The 16,303-nt window shown below is 43.7% G+C and overlaps 1 protein-coding gene across 6 annotated transcripts in view; it reads left to right on the top strand.

Moving 5' to 3' along the window:
- zgc:110329 (uncharacterized protein LOC550500 homolog) overlaps positions 1–16,303 on the top strand; it is a 188,675-nt gene that overhangs the window by 49,886 nt on the left and 122,486 nt on the right. For all 6 annotated transcript variants that reach the window (XM_041209088.1, XM_041209084.1, XM_041209086.1 and 3 more), the window contains exon 2: positions 1,658–1,843. In XM_041209088.1, the coding sequence (XP_041065022.1) occupies positions 1,658–1,843 (186 nt within the window). The remainder of the gene's footprint in view (positions 1–1,657; positions 1,844–16,303) is intronic.

The following is a 16,303-nucleotide window of genomic DNA, read 5'->3' as shown; positions in this document are numbered from 1 at the left end:
GAAGGCTTTTTACTTCTGCTGAACAAAGACTTTCCATTTGCTCAAGGACTCCCATGTCATATGTAACGTGAAAATAAAGGCCAAGTAGTGGAAATCTGAAATAAAATAACAGAGAGTACTGTAAAACACTCAGCAGTTCTGGCCACGCCTACAGAGAGAGAAATAGAGTTAACTCAGGCAATAACCTTTCATCAGATCTGGAAGAAGTTCAAAATATAGCAGCTCCTAAACATTCCCCAGTTGCTAGATTTTCCATGCTTCCTTTTCTCTCTACTCTTCTGTTGTAACTATTTACAGCTTGCTAAGTCTCATCTTTTGTTTCTTGTACCCGTACATCCCCTTATGCTTTGCACTATTGTTCCTTTTGTCATAGAATCACTCCTGTACTCCACTCTATCAGAGACCTTCCCCTTTGTTCTTAAAACCTGCTAAGTCTCAAACTCTTTTGAGTTCTGACTGAAAGCTGTCCCCGTACATCCCCTTATGCCTTGCACTATTGTTCCTTTTGTCATAGAATCACTCCTGTACTTCACTCTATCAGAGACCTTCCCCTTTGTTCTTAAAACCTGCTAAGTCTCAAACTCTTTTGAGTTCTGACTGAAAGCTGTCAACCTGAAACGTTAACTCTGTATCTCTTTGCACAGATACTGTCTAGTCTGGTGGTATGGTTAAGTAAATACAGAGTCAACTCATTTCCCTTTGCCTATTTTTTCTCAGAGCGATATAGGAACAGGAGGAGGCCATTCAGAGATAAAAACAAAAAACTGCGGATGCTGGAAATCCAAAACAAAAAAACAGAATTACCTGGAAAAACTCAGCAGGTCTGGCAGCATCGGCGGAGAAGAAAAGAGTTGACGTTTCGAGTCCTCATGACCCTTTCTGTTGAAGGGACATGAGAACTCGAAACGTCAACTCTTTTCTTCTCCGCCGATGCTGCCAGACCTGCTGAGTTTTTCCAGGTAATTCTGTTTTTGTTTAGGAGGCCATTCAGGCTGTTCTGCCATTCATTCTCACTTCTGAGTCAGAAGGTTTTGGACTCCAGTTCTACCCCAGGACTTTACCACATATAGCTGAGGTTGCTGAGGGAGCACTGGATATTTGGATGAGATGTTAGAGCAAGGCCCCATGTCACCATCTGAAGCAGGATCGCAAGTCCTCCCAGGCCTCAATTCAATGTGTTTTCAGAATAATTTCAATGTATGATTGGGCAGGCAACTATTTTGGCAACAAAATGGGGCAGAAGATGGTTTTGATACCTAATCTTGATCCCCTCAATTGCCGTGGTTTTTTTTTTATCCTTTCTATGATCTGCCTGCCAAGCCCTCATTTACATGTATTATAATGAGGGCTTAAGACCCTCTAGCTTTGAGCTGCCCGCTGTTCCACTTTGTTCTGCACTTCAGATGTGTGGAAGTGAAGAGTTTGTGAGCTTGACGAGTGTGGAGAGATTCAGCAACTGTGAACGACCTATTGCAGGAGTGCACAGCCAGCATCCAGCGCAATGCAATCCTCATGGTTCATTTCTCAAGGGAACATTTCCTGCAGCATTCATGTGGGTCTGCAGGAAAAATCTTCCCGTGAAGCCAGTCAGAATGGATTTAGATTTTCCCTGGTAACGGTTGCCGTGATTGTAATAATTTTTATTATGTTTTTGCAGCTCTTGGGACTACTCATCTTGTGTATTGGCATTTATGCAGAAGTGGAAAGGCAGCAGAACAAGACGATGGACAGCCTCTTTCTTGCTCCAGCCATCATCCTGTTGCTGCTGGGCTTGAGCATGTTCACAGTCTCCTTTGCTGGCATGGTTGGAGCTCTCCGAGACAACCGACTGCTGCTTAAAGTGGTGAGCTCCATATTCAAAAACTAAATACTTTTTGCCATCATGAATCTACCAGGTAAAGGTAAAAAGGCACCAAACTTTGGTGGGTGTCTCCAGACAGCTGGTTGCCAAAAACCAATTCCTGCCAGCCTTTCTCAAGTAGTTCTTGCAAGAGAGGGGAACAATCAGGAGTGAGTCAAGGCACTGATCAGGAGGGCAGGAAGCAAGGGAGTGACCTGGAGGTGGGGGGTGGGGGTTGAGGCAATGATAAGGAATGGGGTGGGCAGACAGAGTGATCGGGTGGAGGGTGCAAAGAAGTGATCGGGAGGGAGGAGCAGGGCAGGCAGTGATGATAGGGTGTTTCAAGGCATTGGTTAGGAGCGGGGAGAGCAGTGGTGAGAAGCAGTTTATGGCTTTTGGTTTGGATTGCCGCCATGGTTTAGCTTGTTGCCCTTTACTTGTATGGTCTTCTGGCTCGACAAAGTTTCACTTACCCTCGGAATGGCTTGGAGATAGTCAGTATTTAGTTATCTTAAAACTGTTTATTGACACTATTTACATTGAAGATCTCATGGTAAGTATATTGTTCTCTGGACACAGACTGTTCTATGTCTTGCTCCCATGAAGTTTCTTGGTCATCTGACCCGATTTCATGCTTACATCATCATTAACATCATTGTCTAATTAACATAACCATTAACCCTTTACAGTTTTAACCTGAACAGCAGAGAAATCTCTCTCCTGGATGCAGCGCCGTCAAAATCCCAGGCTGAGAAATTCAAGCCCTGAGCACAAAGCAAGATTTAAACTGCTAGACAGGATTAGATTAATATGGGATTGCAGGGAGGATATGGAAGTATAGTGAAAGGTAAACCCCTCAGATCACTTTACAAATGATCAATTTGAAGGAATGCAAACTCAATTCATAAGTGTTACCAGAAAGAACATCTTTACTCAAAAAGTGATCATATTTGGACCAATCTGCCAGACTATGTAGGTAAAAACTTTAGGGGTTTAAAAGTGCAGTTTGATACCAGGCTGAGAGAGTTCATGTGCAAGATGTGAGCTGTATTACCTTGTATGGGTTAATTCTAGCTATTTCTCATTGGCAGCAGCAGGAACAGCATGTCTGATATTGTGTGGGCCTAGTTTTAATTTAAAGTAGCTTGTCATTCACGTTGGCATATTGCTTGCTCTTGAGGATGTTTTCTGTTTGCTGTGTAAATAGCATCTACTTGTGAATTTTTTTATCTTAGTACCTAGCAATTCAAGGGCATGTGTTTGTATTGCACTCAGTAGATGAGTCTGCCAAGGCTGCCAAGGTTAATTATAACCCTTATCTCTTCATTGTGCTCTAGTGGGATGGAACAAAGCCCACAACCCACCTCCTGTGTGCCCTTTACACTTCAACAATAGCTTGGCAGATAATAATTCCGTCTTTCCGTTTACATGTTGGCACCAGGCCAGCTTCAGTACTCTTGAGGGCATTAGGAGATGATGGGTGAATGTGGACGTAGACTAGTCATTTTATTGAAATAAGTGCAGGTGATGACCCTGTAGGTTTTTGAGGATTAAAATCAGAAGTAATTCTGTTTTTGTTTTTAATTATTTTTTGATGAATTGAACAATCTAAATTATTTGAAGTGTTACAAAGGAGTTGATCCTCCTATCAGTGATATTCCAGTCATGGAAATGGAATCTGCCGGAATGTGACCAGTCTTTACTATAGCCTGCATTATCTATGTATCCCATCATACTTCATAAAACTTTTGGTCATCCTTCAAATGTTCCTTCTTTTTCCGACATGGGAGTGCAGTCCGCAGATATTAGGAACCTTTTTGAACGCTTGTTCAAGTGGTCCTTCATAATTGATCCTAAACCTTTGGGACCAGCAGCATATTCAATCATGGGAATATAATGAGCACATCTGGTCCTGCTGCTCTACCTTTTTGGAGGGATCATTGAACAAGTATTAAAAGCAGGAATAAAAACAAAAAACTGCGGATGCTGGAAATCCAAAACAAAAACAGAATTACCTAGAAAACCTCAGCAGGTCTGGCAGCATCGGTGAAGAGGAACAAGATCAAGAAGAAAGTTGACGTCAACTTTCTTCTTGATCTTGTTCCACTCCGCCGATGCTGCCAGACTTGCTGAGTTTTATTAGAAGCAGGAACCCTGTCTGATTTAGCTCAGGATCACTTGTAGTGCCTGCACTGCCAAACTGGCTGAGATCAAGCACCTCAACACAGAGACTCTCAAAGCTGGCACCTTTGAGTCTCTTACACTGTTTCCACCAAGTGAGACCTCAGGAGAAGTTAGCTCCTGCAAATCCAAATAGATTGAAAGGAGTCTGTAGGATTTGCCACAAAAACTAGCCATGCATGCTAGCTTTCTCAATGTTAATGTTCCGGAGGAGAACTACACTCATTTTCTCTCCAAGAAACAGCAACTTGCATTTATGTAGCTCCTTTAATGCAGTAAAACATTTCACAGGAGCCACATAAAGATGGATGACTTGGTCAAAGATACATGTTTTAAGGTACATCTTAAAGAAGGAGGTAGAGAGGTGGACATGTTTAAGAAAGGAATTCCAAAGCTTAGGGCCTTTAGCTGAAGGCATGGCCACCAAAGCTGAAGTGATTAAAATCAGTCCAGAATTAGAGGGATGCAGAGATCCCAAAGAGTTGAAGGGCTGGAGAAGCTTTCAGGAAGGGGTAAAGCTTTGAAAACAAGGATAAGAATTTTAAAACTCTCAAAATTGAGTGTCCTTGTGTGCCCTGAACAGAACGTTGCTGCAGGAACTATTAAAAAAAAATGTTAACCATTCCCATGCATACCGAATAAATCATATTTGATCCTTTCTAACTTGTTCCAGTGACCCCTTGACTAATGAATGGAATATTGCACTGTTGAGTTACCTCATTCCTAAGCGAAAAGCATCAAAACAATTTCTTGTTTTTCATTTCCCTCATCCCAAAACTCACCTGTGAATATATCATGATAAGTGCAAGACCACACGGCATTATTTCAAAGGGGAATATTCTCTGGTGTCCTGGCCAATTTTTATCTCTCAACCAAATTATCATTATCAAATTACCACGTGTGGGATCTTGCGGTGTGCTAATTGGCTGCTGTATTTTCTACATGACAACAGTGACTACAACTCAAAAGTATTTCATCGGCTTTGAAGGTCTTTGCAATATCCTCAGGTCGTGAAAGATGCTATAGAAATACAAGTCTTTCGCCCTCTATTTGAAATATTCATTGTGCAATAGATATTGAGTATAATGGAGCATTTGATTTATCTAGAGAAGTGGAACTGTGTTTTAGGATGCCAAGATGCCGGATGTGTTTATTAGGGTTTGATATTTAGTGAGGTTGGAAGGGCCAGAGTTGTTGTTCCTCAGAGCACTTGTACACCTCCCTGAGTCTCTGTACTGGCTCATTGATCAGCAGAGTCATACCAACCAATGATGATACTTGATCTGTGCCCTCTCTTCCACAAATTTTATTTCCTCCTTTTCCTCTTCGTTAACATTATCATGGACACACGTTGCCCTTCAGAACCTCACCCAATTCTTTCTCCGCGAACCTAGACAACAGGTTATTTCCATGGTCCACAAATATGTTCTTGCAGCATGGATCACAGTAGAGAGAGATTCAAGTCAGGTTTTCCCTTCTAACCAAGGGGCTTTGAGGCCAATTGTAGTGCTTTACAGCCACACCAACCCAGCTTAATCATTGATGTCAACTTTAGCTCAAGCATAGCATCCCTGTTTGTGTCAGAAAGTGTTAGCAAGCCCCAATTTAAGACATGGCATTGTATTTATAGCTGTTGTCATTTCTAGAATTTCACTGGCCATGACACACTTTGGAATGTTCTGCAGATGTGAAAGGTGCAATATAGTTGCAAGCTCTTTCTTTCTAACTCAGCAAAGACTAGGGCTGAACTTGGACTATTCTTGGCTTGTGTGGCTCAACGTGCTCACTGATGAGATGTGAGGAAACTAACAAATTCTTTGAATAAACTTGAAGACGATGAACCGTTAGTGGGCTGCAGACACTGAAACCACTGTTCCCAGCCAGAATAGGGATGGCTGAATAATCTCCCTGTCAATCACACCAGGAAGACTTCACTGCACAATGACTTCACTGAACATCCACTGTCCACCCAGCTAACTTGCACACAACTTTTGAGTGTGTGCAGCAAATAAACACAGAATACACATGAGTAGTTGGGTCTTTAGTACTTGAGCGCCAGTTTGAATGAAGCCATGATAACCAGTGTTATTGTTATTCTGTCGTGGAAGCATAGCAATATCAGAGTTAGGATAATTTATTATCCAGGTATTAAGATAGTGAAAGAATGAAGAACTTGAGATAAACCCTCAGCATTAGCACAGCCTTTGTGATCACAGCTAAAGTAATTTCAATTAAAGCAGTTGCCATGGAAATAAATAGGGTATTTAGTCCAAGTGTCAATTGTTGTGTGGAATTAATCGGCAGGTTCCTTTGTGGAATTTTTTATAAATTTAAATGGGAATGAACTGTTTCTAAATAGTAGTTCCTGCTCAGTCTGAGCATCTTATTTATGTTGTTATAGGCTCATGTGCCCATTGATGTGATTTTCCGAACTTTTTGTGCTAAGTTCATCCAACTCAAGCTGATAGTTGGGAGGCTGTACTGTAAATCTAACCACCAGGGTGAGGTTTTGCTATCCAGGTAAACAGGCAGAACTCAAAATCTTTTGATGGGCAATTTTCTACTGTAATTAGAAACGTACGATGTTCTTGACCCTTACTGGGAGTGATTGAGAGGCTCTGCAACTAAAACAAGTTGCTCCCGGTCTAGAGAGCTATCAAGAGGTGATTCAATGAGCTGAAATCTGGCCTTTCACCTCTGAGACCAGGATTTAAATGCTGACCCACTGGTGACACTTTTACATTGTGCAATAATTAGCCAGCAGCCCATTGTACATCACACTTGATGATTATTTCCATTGAAATTGACCTTCCCTCTCAAGTGAATGCAATAGACCCCATGGCACAATTCTGAAGAAGAATATGGAAGTTCTTCTGATGTTCTGGCCTTTGCCCAACCAACATCAATAGAAAACACAAAAAGACAATCTGGTCATTATCACATTGCTGTTTGTGGGACCCTGCTGTATGCAAATTGGCTGTCACGTTTCTTACTTTACAACAGCGACAATACTTCAAGACTGTTTAATTGGCTGCTTTGAGGTTGTGAAGGGCACTATTTAAATGCGAATTAGTTTTCTCTTTTCACAAAGTCGAAAGTTATGGTGATTCTGACCAAGTGAGTTGAGTTTCAATATCACGCTGAGTATTTTGCCACTGAGAAATGAATTGCAACAAACTGGAGAGAAAGCTGCAACATTGAAAGGGCAAGCTGAGAAGTTAGGGCCTGTCAAGCTTCTGGGGCAGGTTTGTTTCTCAAATGTCTGTTTCTCTGCCACAAGCTGCCTCCAGCACTTGGACGAAGTTGAATCTACGTGACTAATACATCTGTGTTCAGCATGTGACAGCCAAAGTCACCGCATCAGTTCATCAGAATTAACAGTTGATTATTTTTGACCGTCTGGCAAATTGATGAAGTTATCTGACAAAGTGCTCTTGACGAAACTAATAGATCAATTAAGGCTTGGAATTTGGGTAACTCAGTGGTGAATGAAACAAGTCCGTCAACAGGGCCAGCATCCTCCTTTTGTTTTTACGTGAATGGGATCATCCCAGGTTTCAGAACAAATATTCACACTTATTGGTAGAGTTTGTGTCCCAAGCAGAGTCATTTACAGTCATTTAAGCCAAAATAAATGGTGGAAATGCCTGCCATCATTGGTTAGTCAGCATGGGAAGCAATGGTGCAGCAGAGAGAAAGGGATCCCTTATACACTGAAATGGATTGTTCCCACCATGGCACCTGCCACCTGCCTAAATGGAGCAGGGGAGAGAGGTGGAGGCACATGTAATCTTGCCAATGCTTGTCATCCAAATGTGAGTCCTGGGATTGGTAAATTTTGTTAATGCTATTGACTCTCCCTAAGTTTAAAAATTCCCATGTAATTAAAATAATTAACACAGCAAAAGTCACCAGATTTGAAAGTATTTACAATTCAGTGTGCCAACTGTTCGCCCGGAAGCTCTTACATAAGAAAAATCCCCATTGCCGCACAAAGGGAAGAATTCTCCGCTCATCGGTTAGGTGAGCGGCCGACCCAAACGAGCATAAAATGACCCACGATAACGTTGGGTGAGCGTCCCAATGTCATCGCGCACTCGCGCGATATTTCAGTCGGCAGGAGCGCGCAAGAGTCAGCAGCGCATCCACCGAAAATTAACAGGCCGATTAAGACCATTAAAGTACCAATTGAATTAAATTTTTCACTGCCTGTCCAACCTTACAGTTGGCGGGCAGGCAAAAAGGCCAAGCAGCCTTTGGATTTTTTGCTTATGGAAACTGCATGTATCTAGACATTGGCTCTGGTTTGACTGTGATGCATTTCACAGTTGAGCAGATTACTGAGTCAGAAAGTTGTGTATTCAAATCTCACTTCAGTGAACTATAAAGGTTTAACGTAACTTCCTTGCTTTTGAATTCTGTTCCTTTATTTATAAGTTATTATTTGCTTTTCCATTGCCGAATACACCTGCACCGCATGGGAAAGATCTACTCATGCTAAGAAGATGGATCAGCTGCCGACTTCTCACAGGTTGTTTAAAACCAACAAACGCCAACTGCCTATATATCCTGGCTGGTATCATTCCCCCTGATATAAGAAAAACGGTAGCCAGCAAGAAAGAGCGACTACGTCAAACATCAGATGAGAGGCACCCTCTACATGGTCATACACCTACACCCAGGCGCCTAAAGTCAAGGAAGAGCTTCATGAACAGTGTTGTTCCATTACAATCAACCCCATCTAAAGCCCGCATCGCCTTGTGGAAAGACCGGCTCACCAGTTTCGAACAACCCCCATCGATGGAAATTCTACCAGATGAAAGCCTTTCCCCAGGAGCTAATTGCAACTGGACAACCTGGTAGTGCCTTAACAGACTTAGGACTGGTGCAGGTCGTTCAAAGCTGTCACTAAGCAAATGGGGATATCCAACCAGCCCGACAACTTGTGAATGTGGAACTGAGCCACAGACTGTGCAATATCTCCTGCAATGCCTATCACTAGAAGAACCCTGTACTGTTGCAGATCTTGTCGAATTCAACAACAGACGCAAAAATGTGTCCAGTTCTGGCTGGGCTATGTGTAGACTGTCCGTGGACAAGATAAGAAGATTTATAAAGTCAATGATCCCATATGCTTTTTAACTTCTCTGTTTGTCTTACCCCCTTCAAAGATTTGGATGCATTTGCTCCAGATGTCTCTGTTCCTACATCCCGTTTAAAATTGTACCGTTTAGTTCATATTGTCTCTACTCATTCCTCCCAGTAATATGAATCACTTCACATTTCACTGCATGAAATTTCATCTGCCATGCGTCTGCCATATTTCACTAGCCTGTCTGTGCCCTCCTCATTATTTAGTATATTTTTGAGTTTCATTTCATCTGCAAATGTTAAAATGACACCTTCTATTGCAAAATCAAGCTCATTAATATATATTAAAAAGAGCAGTGGTTCTAATATTGACCCCTAAGGGGTATGGCTGCATACATCCTTCTATTCAAAAAACAACTGTTCACTGCTAGTCTCTTTCTGTCCCTTGGCTAATTTTGTATCCGTGCTGCTACTGTCTTTTTAATCTCATGGGCTTTAATTTTTCTAGCAGGATATTCTATAGCATCAAATACTTTTTGAAAGTCCACATTAAGCTAGCCAAACATGATTTTCCTTTAAAAGATCCATGCTGACTTTCACTTTTTAACGCAATTAAGCTTAGATTAATGTCTCTAAAAGAACCCCACCACTGATGTTAAGCTGATAGACATTATTTGGTGGATTTATACCTCAGGCCTTTGAACAGACCTAGCCTTTTTTGAACTGCCTCAGTATTTTGCAGTAAAATGAGGGGTTTGATCTGATTCAGCTGTTCTAAGCATCAAAGTGGCTGATAATGAGAGTTTTTTATTCAAGAAGCACATTTACTTTAGTACCTTTGTAGTAACCTCAACCTCAAGACAGCCAGTGATGTAATGTAGGAATTGCAAAAATTGTTTGTGAGCAAGTTCCCACAAAGAGCAATGTGCGACTAACTAGATAATCTGTTTTAGGTAGCGGTTCAGGGTTAAAGTGGCCACAACACTAGTAGAACTGCCCTGCTTTCCTTTGAGAGCCTTGCTGTTGACACAGCCCTGCCTTCACTTGATGTTGGCACATGCACTTTCATCTGGGATAGTGAGGCAGTGATTTGTACCCTTTCTCCCTCTCCCCCACTACAGGGGTGCTGAGGCTAAAAACACCTCCATTTGCGTAATAGCAGCCAGACTTGGTCTGTATGAGTCAGCTATTTGTGGAGAAGCTTGTCGAGCTATCGGAGGAGCTCCATGCGCAGTTGTTAACTATTGTTGACTTGGGGAAAGTGGATGAACATTAAATAGTTATCAATCAAATGTCAAGCTGCACTCTCTACAGCAGAATGGATAAGTTAGGTACTTTTTTTTGTCATGAGAAATGGATTAATGAATCTCCTGGGCTTAAATTTAAATTTCTACAGCTGCTGCTTTAGTCCATTAGTCAAAAATTGAAGAAAGTGGCTCTGAAGTATTGGTATCACTGCCTGACACCAGTTTGTGTTTAGCACAGTGAATAACAGACTAAATAAACAGAATGCCGAGTTGTCAAAAAAATTAGCTCCTCAGCTTGCTTAACTTCATGTTTATCCCTGTGTGTGAATGCAGTTTGTTTGAGGATCCTTGTGTGTCTGAACTAGTGTGCAGCACCTCAGTGGTCCAGAACAAGCAAGCCTATATTACTGCACCTGAAAGGGGACCATCTCTGCTGAGTCAGTTGGTGAAAAGATCAGCAAAAAACATACTGTGATCCCATTCCCTGCTCTAACCATACGCCAGCCCTTATCTGATTGAGAATTTAGGAAATTACCAACATTTCATTTATATAGCACCTTTAATGTGGTTGAACATCCCAAGCCACTTCACAAGAGTCGGAATTTAGCACCCAGTCACAAAAGGAGATGTTAGGGCAGGTGACAAAATGCTTGGCAAAGAGGTAAGTTTTAAAGATTGTCTTAAATGAGGAATGAGAGGTAGAGGGAGAGGCAAAGAGGTTTCGGGTATTCGTGTGTTCCAGAGCTTGAGGCCCAGATAGTTAAAGGCACAGCAGCCAATGTTGGAGTATGAAAATAAAAGGTCAAATGCCAAAGTTGGAGGAGCACAGGGTTTTTGGAGGGTTGTAAGGCAGAAACTCAATGCTTGAAAAGACGGTGATAGCAGATTCCATAGTAACTTTCAAAAGAGAATTGGATGAGTATTTGAATGGGCAAAAAAATTACAGGGCTACAAAGGATGAGCAGGGGAATGCATGGGCCTAAGTGGATAGCTCCAGCAGAGTCAGCAGGGATACAATGGGCCAAATGGCCTGCTGTGCTGGATCCTGAAATGGTAGCGAGTAGGCAGCGGTAAATGCAGCAATTGGACCGGTCCAGCAGTAAATGCAGCAAATGGACCGGTCCAGGAGTAAATGCAGCAATTGGACCGGACCAGCAGTAAATGCAGCAATTGGACCGGACCAGCAGTAAATGCAGCAATTGGACCGGACCAGCAGTAAATGCAGCAATTGGACCGGTCCAGCAGTAAATGCAGCAATTGGACCGGTCCAGCAGTAAATGTAGGAATTGGACCGGTTCAAGAGTAAATGCAGGAATTGGACCGGTTCAAGAGTAAATGCAGGAATTGGACCGGTCCACGAGTAAATGCAGCAATTGGACCGGTCCAGCAGTAAATGCAGCAATTGGACCGGTCCAGGAGTAAATGCAGGAATTGGACCGGTTCAAGAGTAAATGCAGGAATTGGACCGGTCCACGAGTAAATGCAGCAATTGGACCGGTCCAGCAGTAAATGCAGCAATTGGACCGGTCCAGGAGTAAATGCAGGAATTGGACCGGTTCAAGAGTAAATGCAGGAATTGGACTGGTTCAAGAGTAAATGCAGGAATTGGACCGGTTCAAGAGTAAATGCAGGAATTGGACCGGTCCACGAGTAAATGCAGGAATTGGACCTGTCCAGCAGTAAATGCAGGAATTGGACCTGTCCAGCAGTAAATGTAGGAATTGGACTGGTTCAAGAGTAAATGCAGGAATTGGACCGGTCCAGCAGTAAATGCAGCAATTGGACTGGTTCAAGAGTAAATGCAGGAATTGGACCGGTTCAAGAGTAAATGCAGGAATTGGACCGGTTCAAGAGTAAATGCAGGAATTGGACCGGTTCAAGAGTAAATGCAGGAATTGGACCGGTCCACGAGTAAATGCAGGAATTGGACCTGTCCAGCAGTAAATGTAGGAATTGGACTGGTTCAAGAGTAAATGCAGGAATTGGACCGGTCCAGCAGTAAATGCAGCAATTGGACTGGTTCAAGAGTAAATGCAGGAATTGGACCTGTCCAGCAGTAAATGCAGGAATTGGACCGGTCCAGCAGTAAATGCAGGAATTGGACCTGTCCAAGAGTAAATGCAGGAATTGGACCTGTCCAAGAGTAAATGCAGGAATTGGACCTGTCCAGGAGTAAATGCAGGAATTGGACCGGTCCAGGAGTAAATGCAGGAATTGGACCGGTCCAGGAGTAAATGCAGGAATTGGACCGGTCCAGGAGTAAATGCAGGAATTGGACCTGTCCAGCAGTAAATGCAGGAATTGGACCGGTTCAAGAGTAAATGCAGGAATTGGACCTGTCCAGCAGTAAATGCAGGAATTGGACCGGTCCAGGAGTAAATGCAGGAATTGGACCGGTCCAGGAGTAAATGCAGGAATTGGACCGGTCCAGGAGTAAATGTAGGAATTGGACCGGTCCAGCAGTAAATGCAGGAATTGGACTGGTCCAAGAGTAAATGCAGGAATTTGACTGGTCCAGGAGTAAATGCAGGAATTGGACCGGTCCAGCAGTAAATGCAGGAATTGGACCTGTCCAACAGTAAATGCAGGAATTGGACTGGTCCAAGAGTAAATGCAGGAATTTGACTGGTCCAGCAGTAAATGCAGGAATTGGACCTGTCCAGCAGTAAATACAGGAATTGGACTGGTCCAAGAGTAAATGCAGGAATTTGACTGGTCCAGCAGTAAATGTAGGAATTGGACCTGTCCAGCAGTAAATGCAGGAATTGGACCTGTCCAGCAGTAAATGCAGGAATTGGACCTGTCCAGCGGTAAATGCAGGAATTGGACCTGTCCAGCAGTAAATGCAGGAATTGGACCTGTCCAGCGGTAATGCAGGAATTGGACCTGTCCAGCGGTAAATGCAGGAATTGGACCTGTCCAGCAGTAAATGCAGGAATTGGACCTGTCCAGCAGTAAATGCAGGAATTGGACCTGTCCAGCAGTAAATGCAGGAATTGGACCTGTCCAGCAGTAAATGCAGGAATTGGACCTGTCCAGCAGTAAATGCAGGAATTGGACCTGTCCAGCAGTAAATGCAGGAATTGGACCTGTCCAGCAGTAAATGCAGGAATTGGACCTGTCCAGCAGTAAATGCAGGAATTGGACCGGTCCAGCGGTAAATGCAGGAATTGGACCGGTTCAAGAGTAAATGCAGCAATTGGACCGGTTCAAGAGTAAATGCAGCAATTGGACCTGTCCAGCGGTAAATGCAGGAATTGGACCGGTTCAAGAGTAAATGCAGGAATTGGACCGGTTCAAGAGTAAATGCAGCAATTGGACCTGTCCAGGAGTAAATGCAGCAATTGGACCTGTCCAGCGGTAAATGCAGGAATTGGACCTGTCCAGCAGTAAATGCAGGAATTGGACCTGTCCAGGAGTAAATGCAGGAATTGGACCGGTCCAAGAGTAAATGCAGGAATTGGACCGGTCCAGGAGTAAATGCAGGAATTGGACCGGTCCAGGAGTAAATGCAGGAATTGGACCTGTCCAGCAGTAAATGCAGGAATTGGACCGGTTCAAGAGTAAATGCAGGAATTGGACCGGTTCAAGAGTAAATGCAGCAATTGGACCGGTTCAAGAGTAAATGCAGCAATTGGACCGGTTCAAGAGTAAATGCAGGAATTGGACCGGTTCAAGAGTAAATGCAGCAATTGGACCGGTTCAAGAGTAAATGCAGGAATTGGACCGGTTCAAGAGTAAATGCAGCAATTGGACCGGTTCAAGAGTAAATGCAGCAATTGGACCGGACCAGCAGTAAATGCAGCAATTGGACCTGTCCAGGAGTAAATGCAGGAATTGGACCGGTCCAAGAGTAAATGCAGGAATTGGACCGGTCCAAGAGTAAATGCAGGAATTGGACCGGTCCAGGAGTAAATGCAGGAATTGGACCGGTCCAGGAGTAAATGTAGGAATTGGACCGGTCCAGCAGTAAATGCAGGAATTGGACCGGTTCAAGAGTAAATGCAGGAATTGGACCTGTCCAGCAGTAAATGCAGGAATTGGACTGGTCCAAGAGTAAATGCAGGAATTTGACTGGTCCAGCAGTAAATGTAGGAATTGGACCTGTCCAGCAGTAAATGCAGGAATTGGACCTGTCCAGCAGTAAATGCAGGAATTGGACCGGTCCAAGAGTAAATGCAGGAATTTGACTGGTCCAGGAGTAAATGCAGGAATTGGACCTGTCCAGCAGTAAATGCAGGAATTGGACCGGTCCAAGAGTAAATGCAGGAATTGGACCTGTCCAGCAGTAAATGCAGGAATTGGACCGGTCCAAGAGTAAATGCAGGAATTGGACCGGTCCAGCAGTAAATGCAGGAATTGGACCGGTCCAGCAGTAAATGCAGGAATTGGACTGGTCCAAGAGTAAATGCAGGAATTTGACTGGTCCAGCAGTAAATGTAGGAATTGGACCGGTCCAGCAGTAAATGCAGGAATTGGACCTGTCCAGCAGTAAATGCAGGAATTGGACCTGTCCAGCAGTAAATGCAGGAATTGGACTGGTCCAAGAGTAAATGCAGGAATTTGACTGGTCCAGCAGTAAATGTAGGAATTGGACCTGTCCAGCAGTAAATGCAGGAATTGGACCTGTCCAGCAGTAAATGCAGGAATTGGACCTGTCCAGCAGTAAATGCAGGAATTGGACCTGTCCAGCGGTAAATGCAGGAATTGGACCTGTCCAGCGGTAAATGCAGGAATTGGACCTGTCCAGCAGTAAATGCAGGAATTGGACCGGTTCAAGAGTAAATGCAGGAATTGGACCGGTTCAAGAGTAAATGCAGCAATTGGACCGGTTCAAGAGTAAATGCAGCAATTGGACCGGACCAGCAGTAAATGCAGGAATTGGACCGGTTCAAGAGTAAATGCAGCAATTGGACCGGACCAGCAGTAAATGTAGGAATTGGACCTGTCCAGCAGTAAATGCAGGAATTGGACCGGACCAGCAGTAAATGCAGGAATTGGACCTGTCCAGCAGTAAATGCAGGAATTGGACCGGTCCAGCAGTAAATGCAGGAATTGGACCTGTCCAGGAGTAAATGCAGGAATTGGACCTGTCCAGGAGTAAATGCAGGAATTGGACCTGTCCAGGAGTAAATGCAGGAATTGGACCTGTCCAGGAGTAAATGCAGGAATTGGACCGGTCCAGGAGTAAATGCAGGAATTGGACCGGTCCAGCAGTAAATGCAGGAATTGGACCTGTCCAGCAGTAAATGCAGGAATTGGACCGGTCCAAGAGTAAATGCAGGAATTGGACCTGTCCAGGAGTAAATGCAGGAATTGGACCGGTCCAGCAGTAAATGCAGGAATTGGACCTGTCCAGCAGTAAATGCAGGAATTGGACCTGTCCAGGAGTAAATGCAGGAATTGGACCTGTCCAGCAGTAAATGCAGGAATTGGACCGGTCCAGCAGTAAATGCAGGAATTGGACCGGTCCAGGAGTAAATGCAGGAATTGGACCGGTCCAGGAGTAAATGCAGGAATTGGACCGGTCCAAGAGTAAATGCAGGAATTGGACCTGTCCAGCAGTAAATGCAGGAATTGGACCGGTCCAAGAGTAAATGCAGGAATTTGACTGGTCCAGCAGTAAATGCAGGAATTGGACCTGTCCAGCAGTAAATGCAGGAATTGGACTGGTCCAGCAGTAAATGCAGGAATTGGACCGGTCCAAGAGTAAATGCAGGAATTTGACTGGTCCAGCAGTAAATGCAGGAATTGGACCTGTCCAGCAGTAAATGCAGGAATTGGACCGGTCCAGGAGTAAATGCAGGAATTTGACTGGTCCAGCAGTAAATGCAGGACAAAAACAAAAATAGCTGGAAAAACTCAGCAGGTCTGACAGCATCTGTGGGGAGGAAGACAGAGTTAACATTTTGAGTCTGTATGACTCTTCATCAGAACTGAAGAG

The sequence above is a fragment of the Carcharodon carcharias genome, chromosome 17 (genome assembly GCF_017639515.1).
Source record: "Carcharodon carcharias isolate sCarCar2 chromosome 17, sCarCar2.pri, whole genome shotgun sequence".
Classification (NCBI taxonomy): Eukaryota; Metazoa; Chordata; class Chondrichthyes; order Lamniformes; family Lamnidae; genus Carcharodon; species Carcharodon carcharias.
The sequence above is the reverse complement of the archived record's forward strand: the minus strand, read 5'-3'. Positions and strand labels throughout refer to the sequence as shown.